We start from the raw sequence: 24,666 nt of genomic DNA on the forward strand, positions 1-24,666 counted from the left end.
ATCAATATTTAAGCCCTTTTTACTATAAATTCTCCTCCCTGCCCAGTAGGTAGCAATATGAATGAAGAATATGAATCGTCAAAAACAAAAGAAGAAGAATGTGGAAGTGAAAGTGGAGATTTATGGTAAAAAATTACTTCAATATTAATCCGTTTCTCACCCACAACTATCATATGATATGGATTTAACGATTACTGATTACTTTTATGTTGCCTTTATGTGCCTTTTGGACATTTAAAGTTTTGGTCACCATTCACTGGCATTGTATGGACCAACAGAGCTGATATATTTGAAAAATCTTCATTTGTGTTCAGTAGAAGAAAGTCATACACATCTGGGATGGTCTGTGAATAAATGATGAGAATTTTCATTTTTGGGTGAACTATCCCTTTAATGATTGGATAAAACTGAGTGCACGTCACTGAGAAAATTGGACTTTATTGGATTGAACATCATTACAGGTATAAGCTTCCAAATTAACTTTGGTCTCTGACAAATAGCAGAAGTCAAAGGGGTAGTCTTTAATTGTGTTAATTTAATGCCAAAATGCTGTTCAAAGTTAACAAAATTGCCATGCTCCAACAAGACAATAACTTAAATTACAGATGGAGCCATGAGCAATTGCATGTCAATGCCCAAGCCGATGCACAATGCACAGGGCACTTTTATTCAAGTTAAAGCAATAAACATTTTTTGTTTTTCAAATAAATATCAGATCCACATGCCCAGAGGGTTTGTTTTTCATATAGTCTATGCCCCAATGACTTAATAAGGTAACTCCATTTTAAACATATTAATCACATTTATAAATTGGAGACACGCTGAACACATATACGGTGTAATGGATTTTTTCTCTTTCATTGGGATGTATGATGAGTGTTACAACAAAAGAATTTCAACAGTATGCATTGAATTTTATCCTTTGCATAATTTAGCTTTTAAAATCTATTCGTTTTTCAAATATAAGTACAAGGCATAGGATCCAAATCAAGTTAAAAAAATTCTAACAAAATTGGGAAGAATAAATGTACTCTTATTTACTCTTAATTACTGTGAAAGTTAAAAACCACTAACAAAACCCCATGAGCCAATGTTATGAATCTAAAGACTAAATATGAACACAAGTTTTTTGTTGTTTTCTTTTTTAAATAAGTGCAGAAACCAAATCGTTAACAAATGACACAAGGGCTATTCTGGTTCGAGCTGCTCAGCTGCATGACGTTGTCTCACTGGACGTTTCTTGTACGATGGCCAACGGCACACAGGGCAACAGTGCCGCCCACCGGCTAGCCAGACCACGATGCACTGCTGGTGAAAAACATGGCCACACGGCAGTCCCATGATGAGGCAATCATTTTCAAAATTCTCAAGACACACGACACACTCTGTACAGTGGAGCATGCCGCAAGGCCACTGAGACCAATCCGTGTCTTGTTCCTCGTCACCAGACCACGATTCTTCTGACTTCATTGCAGTTGAATACCCATCAGTACTATGAAGTACCTCAGAGCTGTGCCGATGTGCTTTCTCGTCACCACTAGAGTCGTCACTTGGGTTCATCATGGTTTTTGTTCGTGTATCATGATCTTGTGTGGGCCTTTCATGCTGTGAAAGTTTGAACTTCCACGTGGGCAGGTTCTTGATGTAATCTACTGGAACAAGTGGGTGAAGCCAAAGATCTGGAAAAGCCAACCTCTCTAAAATGAAATTCGGATCGTCATCCCAATCGGACTCAAAGTTCTGGAAGGAGGCAATGGGATGCACCAGGTAGCTGGTGTACCAATCCCAGAGACTTGATAACCACTCTAGGTTGTTTGCGTTTTGGTCTTCATTGCTGCATCTCCTTTTCTTCTCAAAGTAGTCGATGAGAAGGCCGTGGGCTAGATAAGTGCTTAAAAAGAGAGCCGAATGAGAAGAATAGAAGGTCCAGTCGGCCCGGACCCATGAGGCAATAGTAGTAGTGTCAGCATAACGCAGAAGTTTCAAGCTGTACTCATAGAAGCTATCCAAGTATGGAAGCTGAAGGAAACCGAGGATGGGCAACCAGGAGATGATGAGTAAAGAATTGTACGTCCCTAATGTGCTGATTAAAACCACAAAGCGTTTTATGGTGGCTCCCTGTGTAATGAAAAGGTCCATCCAAGCCATTAGATTGACCATGACCAAACTTAAAATGAACAAGTCATTGACTTCCGGCTGCACTGAGCGAAGAAACGTGTCCATGGCATGCAAGGAAATGAATTCCCCAGTGCTATTTCCATATCTGTAGATACCTTCTGGTGTTTTAAGGATATATGAGGGCATTTGTCGCACCCCAATTGCCTCCAGGCAGGTGGCATTGTCCCAGTTGCGCACATCAACAAAGATGAACTCTATGCGCCCTGTGTATTTGATGCTGAGTGCTGAGAAGAAGGCTGGGGGCTGAAGCAATTTGGCAAACAAGAACATCTTCACTGGTTGCTTTTCCATCTGGTACCAGTCATCCATTAATTGCTCAGAGAAATGGATAGTTTTGATGCGAGAGGCCACAAGCGCGGTCATCCATTTAAAGATGTGCTCAATCTCGATGCGCCTGCCGTTATACTCCTTCAACATAACTTTCCCTTTGGATGCATAGGTCTGCGGCACAGACATGATGAGAGTGGACTTCATCCAGCCCCGTTTATGGCAATACCTGTCAAGGAAATACAAATGGGTCAATGACACAGTGCTCATTATTTGCTCCTGAACCCATTTATATAAAAACAAATTATACATACAACCATTTTAATAAATATTTTCTATGATGAACATGTTTTATATTTCTGAATTTATTTTCTATATTTGGGGATATTGTAGGGCTCAAGGTGATTTAACTATAATAAGAAAACTAAAAAACTTATGAGGTTGCATTTATTATGTGAATTTATTAAAATACAATTGATCATATAATTTCATAATGCATTAAATACTGATGATATTTTATTTTCCTTTAATTTAAATGATAAATATATGTTGAAATTAACAGATAACGATTAATAAAGATTAATTAGCGCTGAAAAAGTATTGTTCATGGTTAGTTCATATTAAAGTGTCATGAAATGGGGAATACATTTTTCCTTGATATTTAGACATATAAGAGGTAACTGTGATATAAAAAATATACTATAAATTTCAGAACTCAAAACCTCCTCTCCAGTCTAAAAAGAGCATTTATTTTGCCACCTTGCTGAAAGTCTTGTTTTGAAATCTGTCTGTTCGTGAATCATGGCATCACGGAACATTGCTCATTTGTATTTACACATCCCATAACATGTGTCACCGAACTGAGTGCCGGTGGGTGGGGCCAACCTTGGCCCCGCCCACTGGCACTCAGTTTGTATCATAAACAGAAAGAGAAAGCAGGACAGACAGACCTAGTGTGGCTAACTATTCCTGAACACCAAAGGGGACCCATCTGGATTATTTTGTATATAATCATGCACTAGACAGACATGTTTGTTGTAATGTATCTCACGATGCTTTTAACTAAAACTTTGACAAAAAAAAAGAAGATTCATTCAGCTTCTCTGCCACTTGCTGTTTTGAGCAAAAACGTATCCCATCTGTGCTATTTTTAATTGTTGGTGTATGTAAACATACACTAGATCAGTGTTTCCCAACCTTTTTTCTGCCACGGCACACTTTTTACAATTAAACAAATCCCATGGCACACCTCTTTCCCACTGTCCCACATAACCATCGTTGATAGTTTTCTTTTTCAAGAACTTCCATGTTTTATTACCATTTTAGTTGCATGTTTACTAGTAATGTTTGAAATCCGCCTATGAAAAACGCAAGTCACGTAGGTACGGTGTATAATGAGATCACATGTGGCAAGAGAGCTAATTAGGTACTGAATAAAACAACAAATTTGCATCTTTTCTTATTTTTAGATTTGTTCTTGCAAATTGATTCTTGCAATGCCACAGCAAATATTTTTGTATTTATCCATTTATTTACATGGCTCCAGACTAGCATTTAAGAGTGGTAGCACTGGTGTTAAATTCACAGTAAATTCTACAAATGGTCACACCAGCACTTGAACTGGTCGCACCGGTCCAACTCAAAGAAAATTAGTTTTATTGCATGGTTTCTTTTTATCAGGATCTTGATGATTAAAATACAGTCATCTGAAGACAAACAAAGCCTTTTTCTACAATCAGAGGACATAAGAAAAGATTTTACACAGAAGGAAAGTTTAATTTTATCCATAGTTTTATCTGTGGCCTTTGCAATAAGATCATAGTAACCAAAAGTAAAAGTAAAACCATGATTAGCAGTAACCATAAAACAAGTTATGGCATTTTTCATAAGGAAAACACATCCAGAAATTTTATTGTATTCCCTCACTACTATATTGATATAAGTTCATAGTAAAATATATATATTTTTTTAAATAGCTGTGATGTGTGGATTGAAACCTTACAATTTCTATCGGTTCATTGTGCAGATTTCTCCTTTATTCCTTTTCAATGCTTTTTAGAATGTTGGGGCTGTTTAATACAATTTTAAACTGGTTTAATCAGACACATTATGGCCTTTCATCGAGGTTCTAAGCAAATAATCAATGCCGAATTCGTGACCCAGCCCGTGCTTCTCGCAGCTCTGTTTATGATGATCTGCACAGTTGAGTGCTCGAGACCGGTCCACGTGTAAATGCACGTCTCTGCGCTGATCTGTCCATTGAGCAGCGCTGACTGATCCAGGTAAAGCTGTTTCCTTTCGTGTTTGGAATGTTTGCTGTTTGATATTGCTCATGTGGAACAAAAAACGACAGAGCACAATCAGAGAGTCAGCTAACTTTGTAGTCGCACCAATCCGACCTCTTGCAAAGTTTAAATCGCACTGTTAGGTAAAATGGTTGAAAAATAATTCTCAGTTTTCCACGGCACACCTGACAATCTTTCACGGCACACTAGTGTCTAGTGTCTGTGGTTGGGAAACACTGCACTAGATGGACATCCTTGACCATATTGATGCATTTCTGGCGATGCGCGCCTCAATGGGTGTGCGTCATTTCACTGTGCTTTGGACTATGTATGTGCAGGTTTTTTGACTCATGTCAGCGTGGATTACTTGTAATCCAGTCAGAATATGATTCAAGCATTGCAAAGGACCTGTTATTTAAATATGTAGAAGTTAAAAACACTTGGACACAACTGCAAAACTGTAAGTAACCAGTTTCAAAAATAAATTTTTCAGATGTCATGACTGTTTGATAGTGTAAGGTACCGCTGTGCTTGTGTGGATGCAATGTGTTGGATGTGCGTTATGTGTAAACCCTGATAGATTTATAATGTTGTGAATTATAAAATTGTTCATTCTCTTCCAGTTGAGTTCCAAAAATGGCTGTATTTGAGGGGCTGCGCAATGTTAGCCAATCATAACAGTTGAAGTTTTAAGGCCAAAACTGAGCATTTCAGACAGAGGGCCAAAGAGAGGATTGAAAAATGATCTTATACAAAAATTATATATTACTAAATTATGACTGTTTTGGTGCAAAAAAAAAAAAAAAACATTTTACTAACATTATCAGTGGACCTCAGAGAAGATAATAAAATAACAAAAAAAAAATACCCCTCTGTCAATGTCTTAATAATTTGATGTTTTAATGGCATGGTCAATTTAGTTCAGGTTGTCAAATGGTACAACAAGAAAACTTTGTGATATTTATGATTATAATTTATATATAATTAAGTGTAAATAAATAACACTTTTGGGTTGCTGTTAACCATACACTGAATTATAAACATGCCATTGTTGATCAGTTTACAAGAATGTGAAACAGCATGGTGATATGTTTCACTTCATTTCTCACCTCGAGTCACTTGAGCAGTTGAAAGTGCCTGTTCGAATGCCAAACTGAGATACTTTCTGTACCATTTTGCCCCAGTTGGCAGTGCTCAACAGTGGATTCCTATCTTGGGCTATTACCTGACAATCAGAGGAAATTATTGTTCAATACATACAAAATATATCCATCCAAAAGCATTGTGAGCACACGTATGCATTTAGGAGTAAATCGTGATGAAAATGTGTTTTGCTGCTGCAACAGATGCCAAATACTCTTGGTTTGAACTCTAACATATTTGAAGAGTAAACATGTTACCATTTGCTGGAGTTAAAAAAAGAGAATTCTTGGAAAGGAGAAGGTACTGCTATAGTGTTAGTTTATATACTGCATTAAATTAAGGTTCTATGACAGGGTCGGTAATAAAACAGGACCTTCAATTTCAAAGGAAATTCAAAATGTGCAAGCAAAACAAGCACCTGTAACGAATTCCTCTGTTTCATTTGTAACAACTTATATATTCTTATTGTATACATAAAATATGAGATCTTATTATTCAGATAGACAATGTACCTTAACAGTTAGATTAAACTGAAGTAATGCACATGTTAGAATGACATTCATAATATTTTTTTACATTGTTTGAAATAATATGCCCTCATAAATCAAAAATGCCCCAGAAATTCAAATCCAGGGGCAAAAGCTGGCCCTTAAAGGGACAGTTAACCCAAAAATGAAAATGATCTCATCATTTACTCAACCTTCTTTGTTCTGCAGAACACAAATTGAGATTTTAAAAAAATATCTCAGCTCTGTAGGTCTATACAATGCAAGTAAATGGTGACCAAAATTTGAAGCTCCACAAAACACATAAAGGCAGCATAAAAGTAATCCATAAAACTCCAGTGGTTAAATCTATATCTTTAGAAGTGATATGATAGGTGTGGGTGAGAAACAGATCGATATTTAAGTCCTTTTTTTACTATGAATTATCATTCATGCACAATAAGCATGAAACACGCAAACTGCCAAAAACAAAAGAAGAATGTGGAAACTGATATAAAAAAATTACTTTATTGATCTGTTTCTCACTCAAACCTTTTATATCACTTAAGAAGATATGGATTTAACCACTGGAGTATTATGGATTACTTTTATGTTTACTTTATGTGCTTTTGGAGCTTCGAAATTCTGGCCACCATTCAATTGCATGGACCTACAGAGCAGAGATATTTTTCAAAAAAATCTCAATTTGTGGTCTGCAGAATAAAGTCGTACACATCTGAGATGGCATGAGTGTGAGTAAATTATGAGATCATTTTATTTTAGAGTGTACTTTCCCTATAATCTAGAAGTTAATTTCTGACAACTGAAACTTACATTAGGAAGGAGGGTTAATACTAACCTGAACTAACCAGATACCATCCTTGGTGTCCTCCACCAATTCATAAAAGTGCATCTCTCCACTGAACGTGGTGCTGGAGTCAGATCCTACTTGCTCCTTCTCATTCTTGAGAGCAGAGTAGAGCTCCCCTTGCATAAGATCCCCTTGAAAAGCAAACAATGCATGATGATGTATTATTACATTTGAAATATATATATATAAGGGCTGGCTGGAGAAATGTACCCGAGTTTTGCACCAACTCCCGCACATCCCTCTTCTCTGCCAGGCCCGAGTATCCCAGTCCACGACACTCCAGGATGGTTTTGAGTTTCTTGAAACTCAATGTTACCGGATCCACCAGCTGAGTGGCGAAAATCCCCGACTCATACCAGACAACAGCCTCAAAAAACCGAGCCAGGATGAATAAAATAAGAAAATAAAGGAGCAAAAAGAACAGTTTCCACCACATTTTCTGGCTGCGATCTAGTTGATTCGCATTGACAGTATTATGATGCACTGGCGTTTGTTTGTTTATCTGTCTCGTGCGCTACAGTTTAACAAACAACAACTACTTCTGCGGTAAGTAGCGGTCTAGGGCTGAAGCTGAAGTGTAGTTCTTAAATCGTCTAATGTTTCCATCGTATTATATAATAATCTGAAGAAGGCTGAACGTCAAAACAACGGCACACATAGAGAAACCTTCAGCAGGCCGTCACTACTGCGCTCAACACCTCGCGAGACAAAACGGACCCTTGTCTTCATTTAGTAAACATTTTGCTGTGGCGACATATTTGATAAATATAAATGAAATATAATGCGGAACCGATATATCCTCAAGATTCTTCAAGAAGGATAATGTTTCTGTGCGTTTGAGTTGTGTTGTCTGCAGGCTCTGGCTGATGAGCAGCTGGTGCGCATAACAATCTGACGTCACAATATTCCGTCATAAATATTCCGGTGCCGAATAAAAAAGTATAAATATTATGTTGTATTTCGTGCTCATTCATTTTAAATGCTTTTTTAATTAATATATAAATTTTTGCATTATTATTTATTATTTTTATTGTATATACTTACATATTTATATTTACTATTTTTAAAAATGTTCACAATTATATCAGCTGGTGGATATAATAAATTCACGTGACAACTATCATGTTTTGTTTTTGTTTTTACCATATGTAAGGCTTTACATCTTCTGTACAGTATATTTGTTTTTGCAGGCTAATGTTTTTGAACGTTCAGAAACAGTGCCACAAAATAAAAGCCCACCGGATTTTTGATTTGTGCTATGATCACACAGGATCAATAGCTTATTTTAGTTATTTTATTAATAGAAATATTTGAGTATTTTTATTTTCTTACATTTGTACATGTGTCTTAATTGTATTCATTAATTTTGCTTTTCATGTTATTTTCTTGCCATTTTAAATGTTGAAATGTATGTAAAAACTGGTGTTGTTGGCAATAATGTATTGGTTATTTTGTTTTAATGCAGATCATATAAGGTTTTTTTTTTTTTTTTTTTTGCATAGTGTGCCTGTTTTTGTAATATTGTTAATATTGTTTTGTGAATGATTAAAAAAGTGTCACAAAATAAAAGCTAACAGGATTCCTTTTTTCCCCTTTGATTACTCAAGTTCAATAGTTTTTTAATTGTTTATATATATATATATATATATATATATATATATATATATATATATATATATATATATATATATATATATATATATATATATATATATATATGTTTGTTTTAGTTTTTATTAAAATAAATATGTTATTAATTAACATGAATGTATTTTAATACAAGTGACGTAAAGTTTTATGTATAAAATATGTTTAAAATGTATATATGTTTATCAATATCATTAGAATATCTGATTATAATATGATTATAATATCTGTTGTTTTGTGTCAATTTATTATTTTCTTCCGTTTGTATATTCATTTTTATTTACATTAATTATGTTCACAATTAGGCCTATGAATTTTTACTATAAGTCACGTAAGGTTTTATGCACACTTGCGATACATGTTTTTGTATTTTGACACCAAATGTGTCACAAAATAAAAGCCCACAGGATTCCAGTTTTCGTCCTATTGTACACTTCTCAAGTTCAAAAGTTTTGATTGACTTTTGCATGTTTGCAGAATAAAAGTTTAAGTTTCCCCATCTTCATTTTAAGCTTTTTAGCTACCCAATAAATAGTAAAGCACAACTTTTATTAATCTCATATATGTTGCTTTGGTCTCAAATGAAGGGAGCGGTCGTCCTGTGCGCGTGGAGGGCGTGATGAGACTGACGCGTATGACGTGGCGAGCTGGATCAGCCAAACTGTTCTCTTCACTTCAATAGATCACAGTCTCGCTCGCTGTTTGGCGGCTATTAACACATTATTTGTCAAAAAAATGGAGGTAAATGCGTGCAACATTCAAGTGCTCCTGCAGGCAGCGGAGTATTTGGAGCGCAGGGAAAGAGGTATCACACGGCTTATTTCCTTCTCATATTGTTTGCAGTGAAACCGAAGCCGTTTTGGACAGTCTGCCGTTTGCATATATTTTTCAAACATTCCTTAATGTTTACACTCATTGTTGTTTCCATGGGGATTCTGAATGGGGGTCTCCTTGTTGCAAAGGTCCATTTGTGTTTTTGCAGAGTAAATAAACGGGGTCTTATAGTTGATATTATTGTGTTTGTTTCGGTGACCTACATTTCAGTTCTGTATTGTACACAAAGGCGCGAAATCGTCATAGATTTGAAAATGTAGCAGCGCTGTACGTTATTCTACTGTAATTAGAATGTTATAACCGTGATATAACTTATTCCCTGGATACATTGTTACTATGTAGCGTACCGCTGGAAACATTGTATCAAACAATTCTATGGCGCCAAAACCAGAAAGCGGTCTCAAAACAGCTGATTTGATGGGGGTTGCTGACATATAGTTGAGTAAACACTTCACTATAACAGTCAAACGTCTGTTCAGTTGAATGTGTAACTGTATTAAAGTGACTTATTTTAAGTATATTTACAATAATTTTATACTAGAGGGAGTTATTGTGTTATTGATCACTCATGTTGTGCATTATTTATTTGTTTGCAGAGGCTGAACACGGTTATGCTTCAGTGTTACCGTTCTACGGTAAAGAGGTTACAGATAAGAGAAAGAAACAGAAATCAAAGACTCATTTACCCGGGAACAGCAGGTGAGTGTGTGTAAAGTGAACATCAAATAATGATGACCTCCTCTTTTGTTTGTTGATGGCTTTTGTTTGCTCCGTTCATAATATGACAACTCTGTCTAATAACCTATGTAAATAAGGTATTGATATGTAGAAAATATCTTATTTAGTGGTACCTTCTGTCTGGTCACAAAGTGTATCAAGATTGAAATTGTATTATTATTGATGAAGCAGGATTTGTGTGAAAATAAATAATAATGTACATTTTATTTTTGTGATGGTGGCAAGGGGTATTGTGGCAAACGGTCCCCAGGGGGGTTATAGTGATATCATGTAAATATTGGGAAAATAGCAAAAGTTGTCAGCGTTGGCAAATACTTTTGAAACGGCAAGATGCTTTTTTTTGAGTAATAAATTAAGATGATGCTTATTCAAAATAACCACTTTATTGGAAAAAGTGTTGGAAAATGTCTGTTAGTTACAATCACATTTCATCACTACTCAAGTGCTCTTTAAACAAATTAATCTCAATTGTGATTGGATCAGTCAATGTGAGTCCACTTTGAAAAATTTTCATAACAAATCTATTCACCCCACTTTAAAAAACAATGTGTTTTATTGGGGCCTTTAGCCCCTGCAACAGGGGTGCATTTTAATGCAAATACTATCCTTTCACTTATTAACAGTTATTCAAAAACGTCTGATTTAATCACCTTGAACAAAACTGAAAATGATAAATAAGTATTTTGTCTCAAAATAAATACGAAAATTTCAGGGATTTTCATTAGCTACACAGATTTGCAACATTTAAAAAAAATATATATATATATATATATATATATATATATATATATATATATATATATATATATATATATATATATATATAAATGAGATAAAATTGCCTCAAACAAACTTTAGACACCACACGCAAAGATCTCATGGATACTGGAAACATTTGCTGTGCATAGGGACAAACAGGTGTTTAGGAAAGTGCTGTGATAGTTTGTGTTGTTATTTAATGTTTTGGAAGAAAATAATTTCAAAATGTGCCTTTTACACTGCAGTGCCTTTAGCTCCGTTGTATCATACATTCTATATAATAGTAGGCAACATTTTTCTAAATAAAAAAATAAATAAAATAAATATATATATATATATATATATATATATATATATATATATATATATATATATATAATTTTGCATTGGTCTTTTTCCAGACAGAGGTCTGGAAAAAAATGAGACTACTGCAAAATTAGATATAATTTTTTATTTATATTTATAAACTCCCAAATATTGTCATTTAGAGCATTTATTTGCAGAAAATGAGAACTGAAAATAACAAAAACGATGCAGTGCTTTCAGACCTCGAATTTTTGCAAAGAAAACAAGTTCATTTTCATCTATAAACAACACAATTATAATTATAAACAATTATATATAACAATTATAAACAAAGCTTAAAAAAGTTCAGAAATCAATATTTGGTGGAATAACCCTGATTTCATGCATCTTGGCATGCTCTCTACCAGTCAACATTGCTGTTGGGTGACTTTATGCTGCTCCTGCTGCAATAATTCAAGCAGCTCGGCTTTGTTTGATGGCTTGTGGCCATCCATCTTCCTCTTGATCACATTCCAGAGGTTTTCAATGGAGTTCAGGTCTGGAGATTTTGCTGTCTATGGCAGAGTGTTGATCTGGTGGTCCTCCATCCACACCTTGACTGACCAGGCTGTGTGGCGTAGAGCATTGTCCTGCTGGAAAAAACAATCCTTAGACTTGGGGAACTTTGGCAGAGCAGAAGGAAGCAAGTTTTCTTCCAGGATAACCTTGTACGTAGTCTTGATTAATGCGTCCTTCATAAAGACGATTCTGCCTGATTCCAGCCTTGCTGAAGCACCCCAGATCATCACTGGTCCTCCACCTGGTTGTCTACTGGTTAGACGGAAACCAGGAGAGGCCTTCATGCAAAGGTGTCTCGCACTCACTGTGAAATTTGGTGGAGGATCTCTAATGATCTGAGGGTGCTTCAGCAAGGCTGGAATCAAGCAGATTCATCTTTGTGAACAAAAATGTTCATTTTACTCAAACACCTATAAATGGTAAATCCAGAGAAACTGATAATTTTGGAGTGGTCTTTTAATTTATATATATATATATTCAAAGTAATCAGATGAGTGATTGTTGCCTTGCGAACAATAAAACGGTGAAAAAAACACCTGGGCCATATATAAAGACAAGAATTGACCACAAGTAGAGACTTAGGGCCTGGCTCTTTTGACTTGGGCAAATAAGATAACATCCAGAATATTCTATAAATGGCGCATAGCAATATTCTAAAACACCATAGCAACACTTTGGCAACTATCCATAACACCCTAGCATCATGACTGTGACTTTTGCTTGAGCAAGCACCACTAACATTTTTCTTTAGAAAATGTCATATCCACTGATGACCAATGTCTGTCCATTACAGCAAATTAAAAAGTTTCGTTTGTGTTTCAGGTCTGTTCACAATGAATTGGAGAAACACAGGTACTATTTTAAATGATGTGCTTCGGTTTCTTATTTCATTAGTTTTAGCAGCTGTTTAAAGGTAGATGTGACATTAATTGTCTTTTAATTTTGTGTTTTGGTTTGTGTTTTGTTGTTTGTAGGAGAGCTCAGTTGAGACATTTTCTGGAGCAGTTAAAGCAGCAGGTTCCTCTATCCTCTGATTCAGTGAGAAACACGACCCTCAACCTGCTTAGACAAGCACAGATGCACATCAAGGTGAGCAGAAATAACCTGTAATAAACATAAAGGCTGATTTATACTTCTGTGTCGAACCTACGCCGTAGCCTGATGTGCACATTTTTATAAATGGAACGGCATGTCACATCGACACAGACACAACAGCTGTGATTGGTCCCCTGTGTTACCAGAGACTGCCCCCCAGGAAGTCGCATTTTCTCATAGATTATTTCATCTACGCATCGTACGTATCCACTGATCAGTGATCATTGTGTTTGGACTCGTTTCGTGTTTTGTGAGCATCAGCATCAGCAAGAACGCAACAAAAGACACATCTGTTTACAATTTATAAACTCTGTGATTTATTTTCCTCGAGTCTTTTCCACAATACATATCTGGTATGTGAGTGAAACAATACTTGTCGTATTCTACTCGAGAACTTTCTGATCAGTATGATGGTTTGACAGTATGGTGTAGAGTAAATAATCATATTTCATAAGTTGTGAAAACCGAAGATTTCTAATTTGTCAGCAGATTAAAAACAGATCCTGGTTATTTTGCCTAAATGCAAAGTAGAGTTTACACTTTAATGGTGCCCATTGTGCGTTGGTCAAGCAAGCTGTTATTTATTAATTTGATTACATTTTTCAGCACAGAGCATAAAAATATGCCACAATATTTATTTATTATTATTTAAGTGAGTCAATAGCAACCATATATTGTCTAATTTATTGTCCCTCTTCATGGCAGGCAACATGTATAATACATAATATGTACCTAAATACAACATACTTTGATGAACTCGTTTTTTATGGTTTTATAAATGGTTAAATAATTTAATAAATACTTTTGAATCCCCAAATTGCACTGCCTTTATTTATGAAATGTACAGTTATTTAAGAAATTAAGGCATTTTCTCTCAATACAATAGCATTTTGGCTGTGAACTCAGAAAACGATGCAGACACACCAACGATGCAGAACCACCCTAATTTTATGGTACCTAGAAAGGTCATAAATATTTGAATGCATTTATATAAATATATACATACAGTATATTGGTTTTAAACAAGCACTGGTTCAAAACTTTGGTCTGGCAACACAGAGTAATGGATTTGGTGAGGTAGTGGTGCATTATGTCACATATTCATGTGCTCTTCCAGAAACTGCAGGAACAGGATGAGCGTGCAGAGCTGCTGAAGGATCGTCTGCGATGGAAGCAGAGAGAACTGCGCATACGGCTGGAGAAACTGCAGGGCAACACAGAGCGTATGCGTAATGACAGCCTTGGATCAGCTGTGTCCTCCGAGAGATCTGACTCTGAAAGAGGTAATAAAAATGAACCGCATTAAGATGTTAATGCTCTCGATTAATTATGTAATCTTACAATCAGATAAGATTACTAAATGTTTACATGGTATTAGTATGATCAGTAAAATAGCTATCACTAATACTTTTCCTTTTACGGGCGATTTATACTTCTGTTTCAAACCTACACTGTAGTCACTATGCAGTAGCCTACGAGGTGGTATACATGAATAGTTTTACGTTAGTGTTCACAGCCAAAATGCTAATGTTTTGAGAGAAAATGCCTTAATTTCTTAAATAATTTCATAAATAAACAAAAGCAATGTAATTTGTGGTTTCAAAAGTATTTATTGAATTTTAGCATTAAAACCTAGTTCATCCTAGTATGTGAACATGTTTTTAATTTTTTATTTATTCATTATACATGTTGAGGCATTTACTGTATGCTTGCTCTTGAGTCTTTTAAATAATGATAAATAAATATTTTGGTGCATACTTTAACGCTCCATGCTGGAAACTAAATTATCAAATGAATTAAAGGAATATTCCGGGGTCACTGCAAGTTAAGCTCAATCGACAGCATTTGTGGCATGATGTTGATACCACAAAAATTAATTTTGACTTGCTTTTTCTTAACAAAAATAAAATGAAATCTGGGTTACGGTGAGGCACTTACAATGGAAGCCAATCTGTAAACATTAAAATACTTACTATTTCAAAAGTATAGTCACAAGACATAAACAATATGTGTGTTAACATGATTGTAGTGTGATAAAATCCCTTAACAACCTTTTCTGTGTAGTTATAGCCAATTTTACAACTTCACTGCCATGACGCTGTAATGTTAACAAACCCTAAAATGACTGTAAAAATGATGATTTAAACAACTTTACAGCTCAATTAATATGAGTTTAAACAGAAAAGTGATTTATAAAATAAAAAGTTTTCTGCCTTTTAAACCCTCCAAAGTTTGGCCCCATTCACATCCATTCTAAGTATCTCACTGTTTTTTTTTTTTTAAGAAAAGGAGACGTGTTGAAATTATTTTTTTGTGGTAATCAACATTATGCCACAGATGCTTTCGATTGAGCTTAACTTGTATTGAAGCTGGAATATTCCTTTAACATCTACTCGCTTGACCAATACAAAATGGGTGTCATTTTAAAGCTTAGAAGCCGGCAGTGTTACATTTTTGGAGAGGTGCACATCTGGTTATGGCTTAGGCTATGCCGTAACCACCATAGCTATGCATAGCCTACAAAGTGGTTCGATGCAGAAGTATAAATTCACCTTTTTGAACTTCCTTGAAATAATGTGCAGCATAGTGACTGCAGTATGTAGACTTGATCATTTCAAGAATAAAAATTACAATAAGAATTTCCACTATGCATTTTTTAAAAATGTATACAATGAACCTTTACCAAATTACATCACACATTGAAAACTTGTTTAAAATTAATGGTCATCCAACTGAGGGTTTTCAGTCACCATTGCCAATATCTAGAGAGAAGAGTTGCCAATGACTGATAGCATACATTCACTGGGCACTTTATTTGGAACATTATGGTCCTAATAATGTGCCCAACATGGTCTTCTACTATTGTAATCCATCCGCCTCAAGGTATGACATGTTCTGTGCGTATTGAGAGGCTATTCTGCTCACTACAATTGTACAGAGTGGTTTTCTGAGTTACCGTAACCTTTCTGTCAGCTCAAACCAGTCTGGCCATTCTCCATTGACCTCTCTAATTAACAAGGCGTTTCTGTCCGCAAAACTGCCACTCACTGGATGTTTTTTTTTTTGGCACCATTCTGAGTAAATTCTAGAGATTGTTGTGCATGAAAATCCCAGGAGATCAACAGTTACAGAAATACTCAAACCACCCGTCTGACACCAACAATAATGCCATGGTCGAAATCACAGAGATTTTTTTCTAATTTTTCTCATTTTTTTCCCCATTCTGATGGTTTATACGAACATTAACTGAAGCTCCTGAACCGTATATACATGATTTTATGCATTGCACTGCTGCCACATAATTGGCTGATTAGATAATCGCATGAATATGTAGGTGTACAGGTGTTCCTAATAAACTGCTCAGTAAGTCTATTCTATATATTTTAGATTGTTTAGTGGTAGATACATAAAGTTATATTTCCTCAATATGTAATAAAATACATATATACTTTTTAGAAAACAGCAAATGTGGATAATCTTTTGACAGTTCTGTTCATTTTAGAACTGACTCAAGTGAGAACTATGGTAAATGGTCTGCACTTATATAGCACCTTTTTAAGCCTTAACAGTATTCAAAGCACTTTACACTGCATCTCATTCACCCATTACACACATTTATACACCAATGGCAGCAGAGCTGCTATGTAAGGTGCTAGCCTGCCATTGGGGGCAACTTGGCATTCAGTGTCTTGCCCAAGGACACTTCGGCATGTGGAGTCATGTGGGCCAGGATTCGAACCACCAACCCTGCGATTAGTGGCCGACCCGCTCTACCAACTGAGCCACAGCCGCCCGATAGTTCAAAACTGGAAATGTCATGGAAATGAAAATGAATTATTTAAAAGAACGGACACTAAATGCGATTCTCAAAATTGCAGATCGATCGAATTCAAAATAGTTTTTTGATACCAAGTTATTTTTATCAAGCCTGTTGTAATAGGTTAAAGTATAAGTACATAAACACATGAGTAATGGTATGTTAATATTTGATTGTAAATTGCAGAGGACGTCGAGATAGATGTGGAGAGTATTGTGTGGACAGATGGTTTGGGCTCATCACACGCCGAGGCGGACCACAGCTACTCCACCTCTGATCATGCCTGGTTATGACCGGATCAGACCACCTCAGACCTAGAAACATTACTAAACGGTATTAAGAGGATGAGGAACATCACAACAGGACTCAAAACTGAAAATGTTTGATGGGCTTTGCCATTCTTGCTACAGAAAAGCCTTATTTTGAAACCATCAGTCGCAAACTACTTCTAAGCATGACTGGAATATTTTTTGTGTAGTGTATTCTTAACAAATGGCATGATGGTGCTTTAGTATGCTATATACATGTGATTCAAGTGTAACAAGTTTGTTGATGCTATATTTCCACATAATGATTTAATTGTTTATCCAGACTAGCTATGATTACATTGTACCCGCTAGTTGTCATCTATCCAGCAAATGAGATTAACTAAAGGGTCAGCCTGCAGTACACATTTGCTTGCACTTAAATCTTTAATATCCAGCTTATTTATTTGTCTTGTTTTTGTTTTAAATATGTTGCACAAAGCATACGCATGAGCACTTGCAATGCCTGGTTTAAAGGTGTGTCACTCCATTTGGGATTGCTAATGTGTCAAATTGAAGATTGTGTTGATGCATTTTTATCAAATATTTTATATGTTTTTCTAATGGAAAAGACTGGGGAGGCTAATTCAAAGGTTATGCTGCAATTCATATTTGTTTTCTTTTTTTTATGACTTTGTTACTGTACAGAGGTACAATAAGGCTTTAAATGATTGTTATTGAACTTACTGTGTCACCACATTGGTTCACTCTTAAACAATGCTTTTCCTACATCTTTATTTAGTCCTATGCTTTGGTTTACTTGAGTGAATCAAAGTTGGTGCTATTAAAACGCAAGGAGCCTGAAAACATAAAATAGTGAAGTACATTTTTTATCTATATTTTTTTAATTGCACGGTAGATTTTTTAACAGTTGTATTCCCTTTAAGCCGTGTTAGTCCACGCTCATGTGAAAAAGTCCTGTTTGTTCAGTATGTTTGTAGTATTGACAAAATACTGTATTTGTAAACTGTTCAATTCCTGCTCATATCAGTCATTTATGCAAACTATTATGAACATGCCTTTTGTTTTTAGATGTTTGTACAGTAATTGTGTTAATTTACACTGCAAAATGTACATTGTTTGTACTGTTTGAACACCAAATGCCTTATTCGTATGTCATTGGACCAGGAACACCTTTGTATTTATGTCTCTCCTTGTACTCATATGTAGCATTTTATTATTTTTTACCTACAAGAACCTTTTGTACAAATAAATATTTTATGTATTTAATTTGTTTTGTCACTCTGCATCATTATGCTCCTGCAAAAAAATTTCTGTTCTGTTTGGTTGCACTGCATTGGAACATTCCTCAGGGGACACGAGCAGAAATTGACTGAACTTGATATGAACAAAGTATTCAACATTTACACGTGTATATATTGGAAGTCCCCTCTATTGACACTTATTGCTCTCCAAATAGTCTTGTTTTGGAAAAAAAATTAACATTTTAGTTATTTGGTCAAATTTGGAATTATATTAAGTAATTTTTTTTTTAGTCCCTTCCACAGTACATGCACTCAAAAAATAAATTAATAATTACATTTCCATAAAAATAAATTGAGTCATCTTTAACAACCAACATTAAATGTAAAAAACAATTGTTATGAAACTGAAATGCTTAATTCTTAAAAACGGGCCTACCTATATACACTTATCAGCCATAACATTAAAACCACCTGCCTAATATTGTGTAGTAGCCCCTTTTGGGAGCACTACAATTGAATATTTACTTGTCGTAGGTTTTCATTGACTAATTACTTTAAAAATGGTGAGCTTTACAACTGAATTTTACAAGTTAAAAGAGTCGAATTAAAGACATGTTTAATTGCAGAACTCTGTAACTGGAATTCTTAGTAAGAATGTAATTGAAGAGCTCTAAAATTGAATTATAGAGCTCTGCAATTACATTCCTACTAGTAAAAATTGAGTAAGAGAGCTCTGTTATTAACTATTTACTAGTAAGAATCGAATTGCAGAGCTCTTTAATTTGAATTATTAATAGTGAAAAATGCCATTGCAGAGCTCTGTAATTACATTCAGACTAGTAAAATGTAAATAGAGAGCTCTGTAATTGGAATTCATACAAGTAGACAATATATTGCAGAACACTCTAACTTAAATATTATTAGTACAAATACAATTACAACAATTTACACTGGATGCATTAAAAGGTAAATCAGTTTGCCATGCATATGTAAACACCTTTACAGGTATCATGCCAATTTTTGACTACCCAGTATTGTTAATGTTATGGGTAGGTGTGGCCTTTAGGGATACGACCAATGACTCCCTACTAGGATTAAGGTTAGGGGTGGGTATTATGGACCAACCAGGTAGCAGGGCGTAAGAATCTGGCAGATTTCAGCACAACACGTCTCTTCACGGTATAAAAAGAAGAGAATAATGTAATCGTGATTTCCTTGCATTATTGTATTTTTATACACTGGTTTTTGGGTGATGTCTGGGTGGACTGGATAAGCAATAATAAATTCACAAAAATAGTGATAACAGTAAGAGCATCCAAAATAATTAAAATCACAATTGAGAGATGATGACAAAATGTGTCAGATAGAAAATATTTATTGGCGATAACCATTGATCACAAATATTAAGAGCTATACAACATGTTAAGCTATCGGTTTCATTAAACAAATGCATTTGTTTTAGTCATTCAACATTTGACATATTTTCAATAACAATTTTTACACTTGTATACAAACATTTTCGCCCATTGCAATCCTTTCTGGAAAATTCTCTCATGTGCCAAAGATCAGGCCGATCTGCAGAACTCTATAGATATCAAGTTGGCAATGACCGCTGGAACCGTGGACCCATCAATGCAGATAGAACTTCAATTTGAAGCAACAAATTACATTGCTAAACAAGGCAGATTTCTTAACCTCAGCAAGCGTGAACATGAGGAGTCAGAGATGGAAATTAATTTAATCTTGTAAAGAAAAAAAATCTAAAATGCAACAATATCTCATGTAAAACCAGACCTGATAAAGCAGGAAGAAAATTATGTGGCTGCATTAAATCAAGTTTACTGAAGGGATTTGGTTTAGAGAGGGAACAGGTGTGATGGATCAGGTGACCTTCAGAGCAGGAAATGCATTTTAATTCTAAGGAATCCGGACAGGTGCAATTTTATTTCGAATTATTTAGAATTATTCCACAAACCCCCTCTAACGTGTGCCCTGTATGATGGACTGGCACAGCCCTGTTCAGTAGAGCTGGGAGAGTCCGGGCACAACAATGCACTGCTGCGCCATGTCAAAATTCCTTTGCTCATTACACATACTGTTTCTTCTGCGCTTGTGAGGCTAAATCTTTCGCTTTCTCTTTGGCAGCGAGTGCAGTCTCACGAGCTTTCACAGTTGCAGTTTCTGCCAGTGTTCTTGTTGGTATTTCACCTGTGGGATAATTAGATCCAGTTTAGCAGTAGATGTTTACAACAAAACTAATGAAACCATTAAGCAACCACTTCATGCTTGAACTCTCACTGGCATCTTACCTTGCATCTTGGCCAAGACGTACTCAAAGCCTTTCATGGTCTTTGTAACATTGCTCTTAAACCGGGCAAGACCAAATTCCTGAAAATGGGATGAGATGGAAACCACTTTGAAAAGTAATCACTGCTGCCAAGTGTTGTGAAAATTCCAATTAGGTAATTCAACTGTAGACTAAACTAAGCTAGTTATAAACACTACGCATGATGCATGTTGTCACCTAAATCAACAACAGCCCAGGCTTTAGTTTACTATATGATATTTAAAGGGATAGTTCACCCAAATCTCATCCTTTACACACCCTCTTGCCATCCCAGATGTGTATGACTTTCTTTCTTCTGCAGAACACAAACTAAATTTGTAGAAGGGTATCTCAACTCTGTAGGTCCATACAATGCAAGTGAATGGTGGCCAGAACTTTGAAGCTCCAAAAAGCACATAAAGGCAGCTTTAAAGTAATCCATATGACTCCAGTAGTTAAATACATGTCTTCAGAAGCGATATGAGGGGTTTGGGTGATAAAAATTTACGTTGTTACTATAAATCTACTACTTTTGCCGATTCGCATTCTTCATGCATATCGCAACCTATTGGACAGAGTGGAGAATTTATATTCAAAAAAGGATTTCAATACTGATCCGTTTCTCCCCCACACCTGTTATATAGCTTCTGAACATATGGATCTGACCACTGGAGACTTTTGGATTACTTTTTGGATAACTTTGGACCTTCAAAGTTCTGGCCACCATTGACTTACATTGTATGGACCTACAGAGCTGACATATTCTTCTAAAAAGCTTTGTTTGTGTTCTGCAGAAGAAAGAAAGTCATACACATAGATCTGGGATGGCAAGAGGGTGAGTAAATGATGAGCTAATTTTCATTTTTGTGTGAACTACCACTTTAAACATCTTAATGTACAGATCACATATACTGCTGTAATAAAACGTTCTTTGAGATTATCATTTCATATTAAATTATTTTAATTTTATTTTTTTAACCCACTTACCTGAATGGCTCTAGACAGGCCGTACAGGCTGGAGGAGATCCAGGCTTCTCTATTGATCTCTGTCCAGCTGTTGTTGTCAGGGTTCACTTTGTACACACAGCGCTCTTCAACACTCTATCGAGACAAAACATGGAGCCGATTATTTGTTAGTGTCTGCACAGGCCAGTTGTAACAATTTAAGCAGTAATTTTAGCTGTTCCAGGAAAGTAGCTAAATCCTTAATGTGCCAGCTGGCACAACTTTCACACTCTGAATATGTACAATGAATAACTCTTAAATATTATTCAACACAAGAAGACAAGAGAGTACAAATATCTAATAAAACAGTCCTCTCTATCAAAACACTTACAGCAAATCCTAATTTATGATTGACTCAATACATTTAAAAATATGAATTAGCCTGTGAATCCAGAATTTTCCTGCTGAACTCTTTTACATGGTTTGTCCAAAAATGCAGTCTAAGCAGACAGCTCACTATGTTCTGAAACTATAATGCCCAAAAATGCTAGCAAGCAAGGTAAAATTCTCATTACCATGATGTGGCGGTCACACTAGACTTTGAGCACACGGAAAGCGCAACGGACAGGATATGATGTCATGCTCGAGGGTTTCTTGTTTTCCTAAATAATATCTCACAAATTGCAAATAATGGTGGGTCCTGGGTAGCTCTGTGAGTATTGACACTGACTACCACCCCTGGAGTCACAAGTTCAAATTAAGGGTGTGCTGAGTGACTCCAGCCAGGTCTCCTAAGCAACCAAATTGACCCGGTTGCTAGGGAGGGTAGAGTAACATGGGGTAACCTCCTCGCGTTGGTTCTCGCTCTCAATGGCGCGCATGGTAATTTGTGCAGGGATCATGGTGAGTAGCATGAGCCTCCACATGCTGTGAGTCTCCGCGGTGTCATACACAGCGAGCCATGTGATAAGAAGCACGGATTGATGGTCTCAGAAGTGGAGGCAACTGAGACATGTCCTCCACCACCCGGATTGAGGTGAGTAACCGCACAACCACAAGGTCCTACTAAGTAGTGGGAATTGGGCATTCCAAATTGGGAGAAAAAGGGATAAAAAAAAAATATGCAAATAATATTATATTTAAATATTCAAAATCTATCTGTAACTATAAAAGCATGCAGCTTTGAAAGATGTAGTCTTTTTATAGAGCACAGAGGCCAGTGTATTACGTTTCCATCTTCTATTGGGCACGTGTCTTCATGTCATCCGAATTCGCAGGTAAAAGCTAATCAAACTTGTAGACTGCACATGAGAAGGGATGCACAGATATGAAAATTTTGGGCCAATACAATACCGATTTTCACAAAAAACCACAGGCAGATAACGATACCCATATCTTGCCACTTAGCTTATTATGTCAACAGATTGCTGTTTTACTTATGAATGCATACAGGTGAAACTCGAAAAATTAGAATATCGTGCAAAAGTTCATTAATTTCAGTAATTCAACTTAAAAGGTGAAACTAATATATTATATAGACTCATTACAAGCAAAGTAAGATATTTCAAGCCTTTATTTGATATAATTTTGATGATTATGGCTTACAGCTTATGAAAACCCCAAATTCAGAATCTCAGAAAATTAGAATATTACATGAAATCAATAAAAAAAGGATTTTAAATACAGAAATGTCGGCCCTCTGAAAAGTATAATCATGCATATGTACTCAGTACTTGGTTTGGGCCCCTTTGCATTAATTACTGCCTCAATGCGGCGTGGCATGGATGCTATCAGCCTGTGGCACTGCTGAGGTGTTATGGAAGACCAAGATGCTTCAATAGCGGCCTTCAGCTCTTCTGCATTGTTTGGTCTCATGTCTCTCATCTTTCTCTTGGCAATGCCCATAGATTCTCTATGGGGTTCAGGTCAAGCGAGTTTGCTGGCCAATCAAGCACAGTAATACCATGGTCATTGAACCAGGTTTTGGTACTTTTGGCAGTGTGGGCAGGTGACAAGTCCTGCTGGAAAATGAAGTCAGCATCTCCATAAAGCTTGTCTGCTGAAGGAAGCATGAAGTGCTCTAAAATGTCCCGGTAGACGGCTGCGTTGACTCTGGACTTAATAAAGCACAGTGGACCAACACCAGCCGATGACATGGCTCCCCAAACCAACACAGACTGTGGAAACTTCACACTGGACTTCAAGCATCTTGGATTGTGTGCCTCTCCATTCTTCCTCCAGACTCTGGGACCTTGGTTTCCAAATGAGATGCAAAATTTGCTCTCATCAGAAAAGAGGACTTTGGACCACTGAGCAACAGACCAGTTCTTTTTTCTTTAGCCCAGGTAAGACGTTTGACATTTGAAGCCCATGTCCAGGACCCGTCTGTGTGTGGTGGCTCTTGATGCAGTAACTCCAGCCTCAGTCCACTCCTTGTGAAGCTCCCCACACATTTGAATGGCCTTTTCCTGACAATCCTCTCCAGGCTCACGGTCATCCCTGCTGCTTGTGCACCTTTTTCTTCCACACTTTTCCCTTCCACTTAACTTTCTATTAATGTGCTTTGATACAGCACTTTGAGAACATCCAACTTCTTTTGCAATTACCTTTTGAGGCTTTCCCTCCTTGTGGAGGGTGTCAATGATGGTTTTCTGCACAACTGTCAGGTCAGCAGTCTTCCCCATGATTGTGAATTCAACTGAACCAGACTGAGAGACCATTTAAAGGCTCAGGAACCCTTTGCAGGTGTTTAGCTGATTAGAGTGTGACACTTTGAGCCTACAATACTGAACCTTTTCACAATATTCTAATTTTCTGAGATTCTGAATTTGGGGTTTTCATAAGCTGTAAGCCATAATCATCAAAATTATATCAAATAAAGGCTTGAAATATCTTACTTTGC

At 36.1% G+C, this 24,666-nt stretch overlaps 3 protein-coding genes across 3 annotated transcripts in view; 1 reads left to right on the forward strand and 2 right to left on the reverse strand.

Moving 5' to 3' along the window:
- Nucleotides 1-430: 430 nt before the first annotated feature.
- On the reverse strand, nt 431-8,107 carry LOC127659682 (E3 ubiquitin-protein ligase RNF103-like). The gene is made up of 4 exons (XM_052149606.1): nt 7,440-8,107; nt 7,218-7,360; nt 5,840-5,955; nt 431-2,674 (listed from the first exon to the last, which is right to left on the reverse strand). Exons 1-4 carry the CDS (start codon nt 7,663-7,665, stop codon nt 1,189-1,191), a joined length of 1,971 nt encoding a protein of 656 aa, XP_052005566.1. The 5' UTR covers nt 7,666-8,107; the 3' UTR covers nt 431-1,188.
- Nucleotides 8,108-9,524: 1,417 nt separating this feature from the next.
- Nucleotides 9,525-18,481, forward strand: LOC127660019 (max dimerization protein 3-like). Its single transcript, XM_052150068.1, has 6 exons — nt 9,525-9,681; nt 10,307-10,409; nt 12,894-12,923; nt 13,046-13,160; nt 14,284-14,449; nt 17,170-18,481. The coding sequence occupies exons 1-6, from the start codon at nt 9,612-9,614 to the stop codon at nt 17,274-17,276; spliced, it is 591 nt and encodes a 196-aa protein (XP_052006028.1). The 5' UTR covers nt 9,525-9,611; the 3' UTR covers nt 17,277-18,481.
- Nucleotides 18,482-19,861: 1,380 nt separating this feature from the next.
- Nucleotides 19,862-24,666, reverse strand: part of LOC127660032 (PRELI domain-containing protein 1, mitochondrial-like) — a 6,942-nt gene continuing 2,137 nt past the window's right edge. Inside the window, exons 4-6 of the mRNA XM_052150086.1 lie at nt 21,807-21,920; nt 20,803-20,881; nt 19,862-20,701 (exon numbers count right to left, since the gene is read on the reverse strand). Of these exons, the coding sequence (XP_052006046.1) occupies nt 20,580-20,701; nt 20,803-20,881; nt 21,807-21,920 (315 nt within the window). The 3' untranslated portion in view covers nt 19,862-20,579. The remainder of the gene's footprint in view (nt 20,702-20,802; nt 20,882-21,806; nt 21,921-24,666) is intronic.

Source organism: Xyrauchen texanus, chromosome 19 (genome assembly GCF_025860055.1).
Source record: "Xyrauchen texanus isolate HMW12.3.18 chromosome 19, RBS_HiC_50CHRs, whole genome shotgun sequence".
Lineage (NCBI taxonomy): Eukaryota > Metazoa > Chordata > Actinopteri > Cypriniformes > Catostomidae > Xyrauchen > Xyrauchen texanus.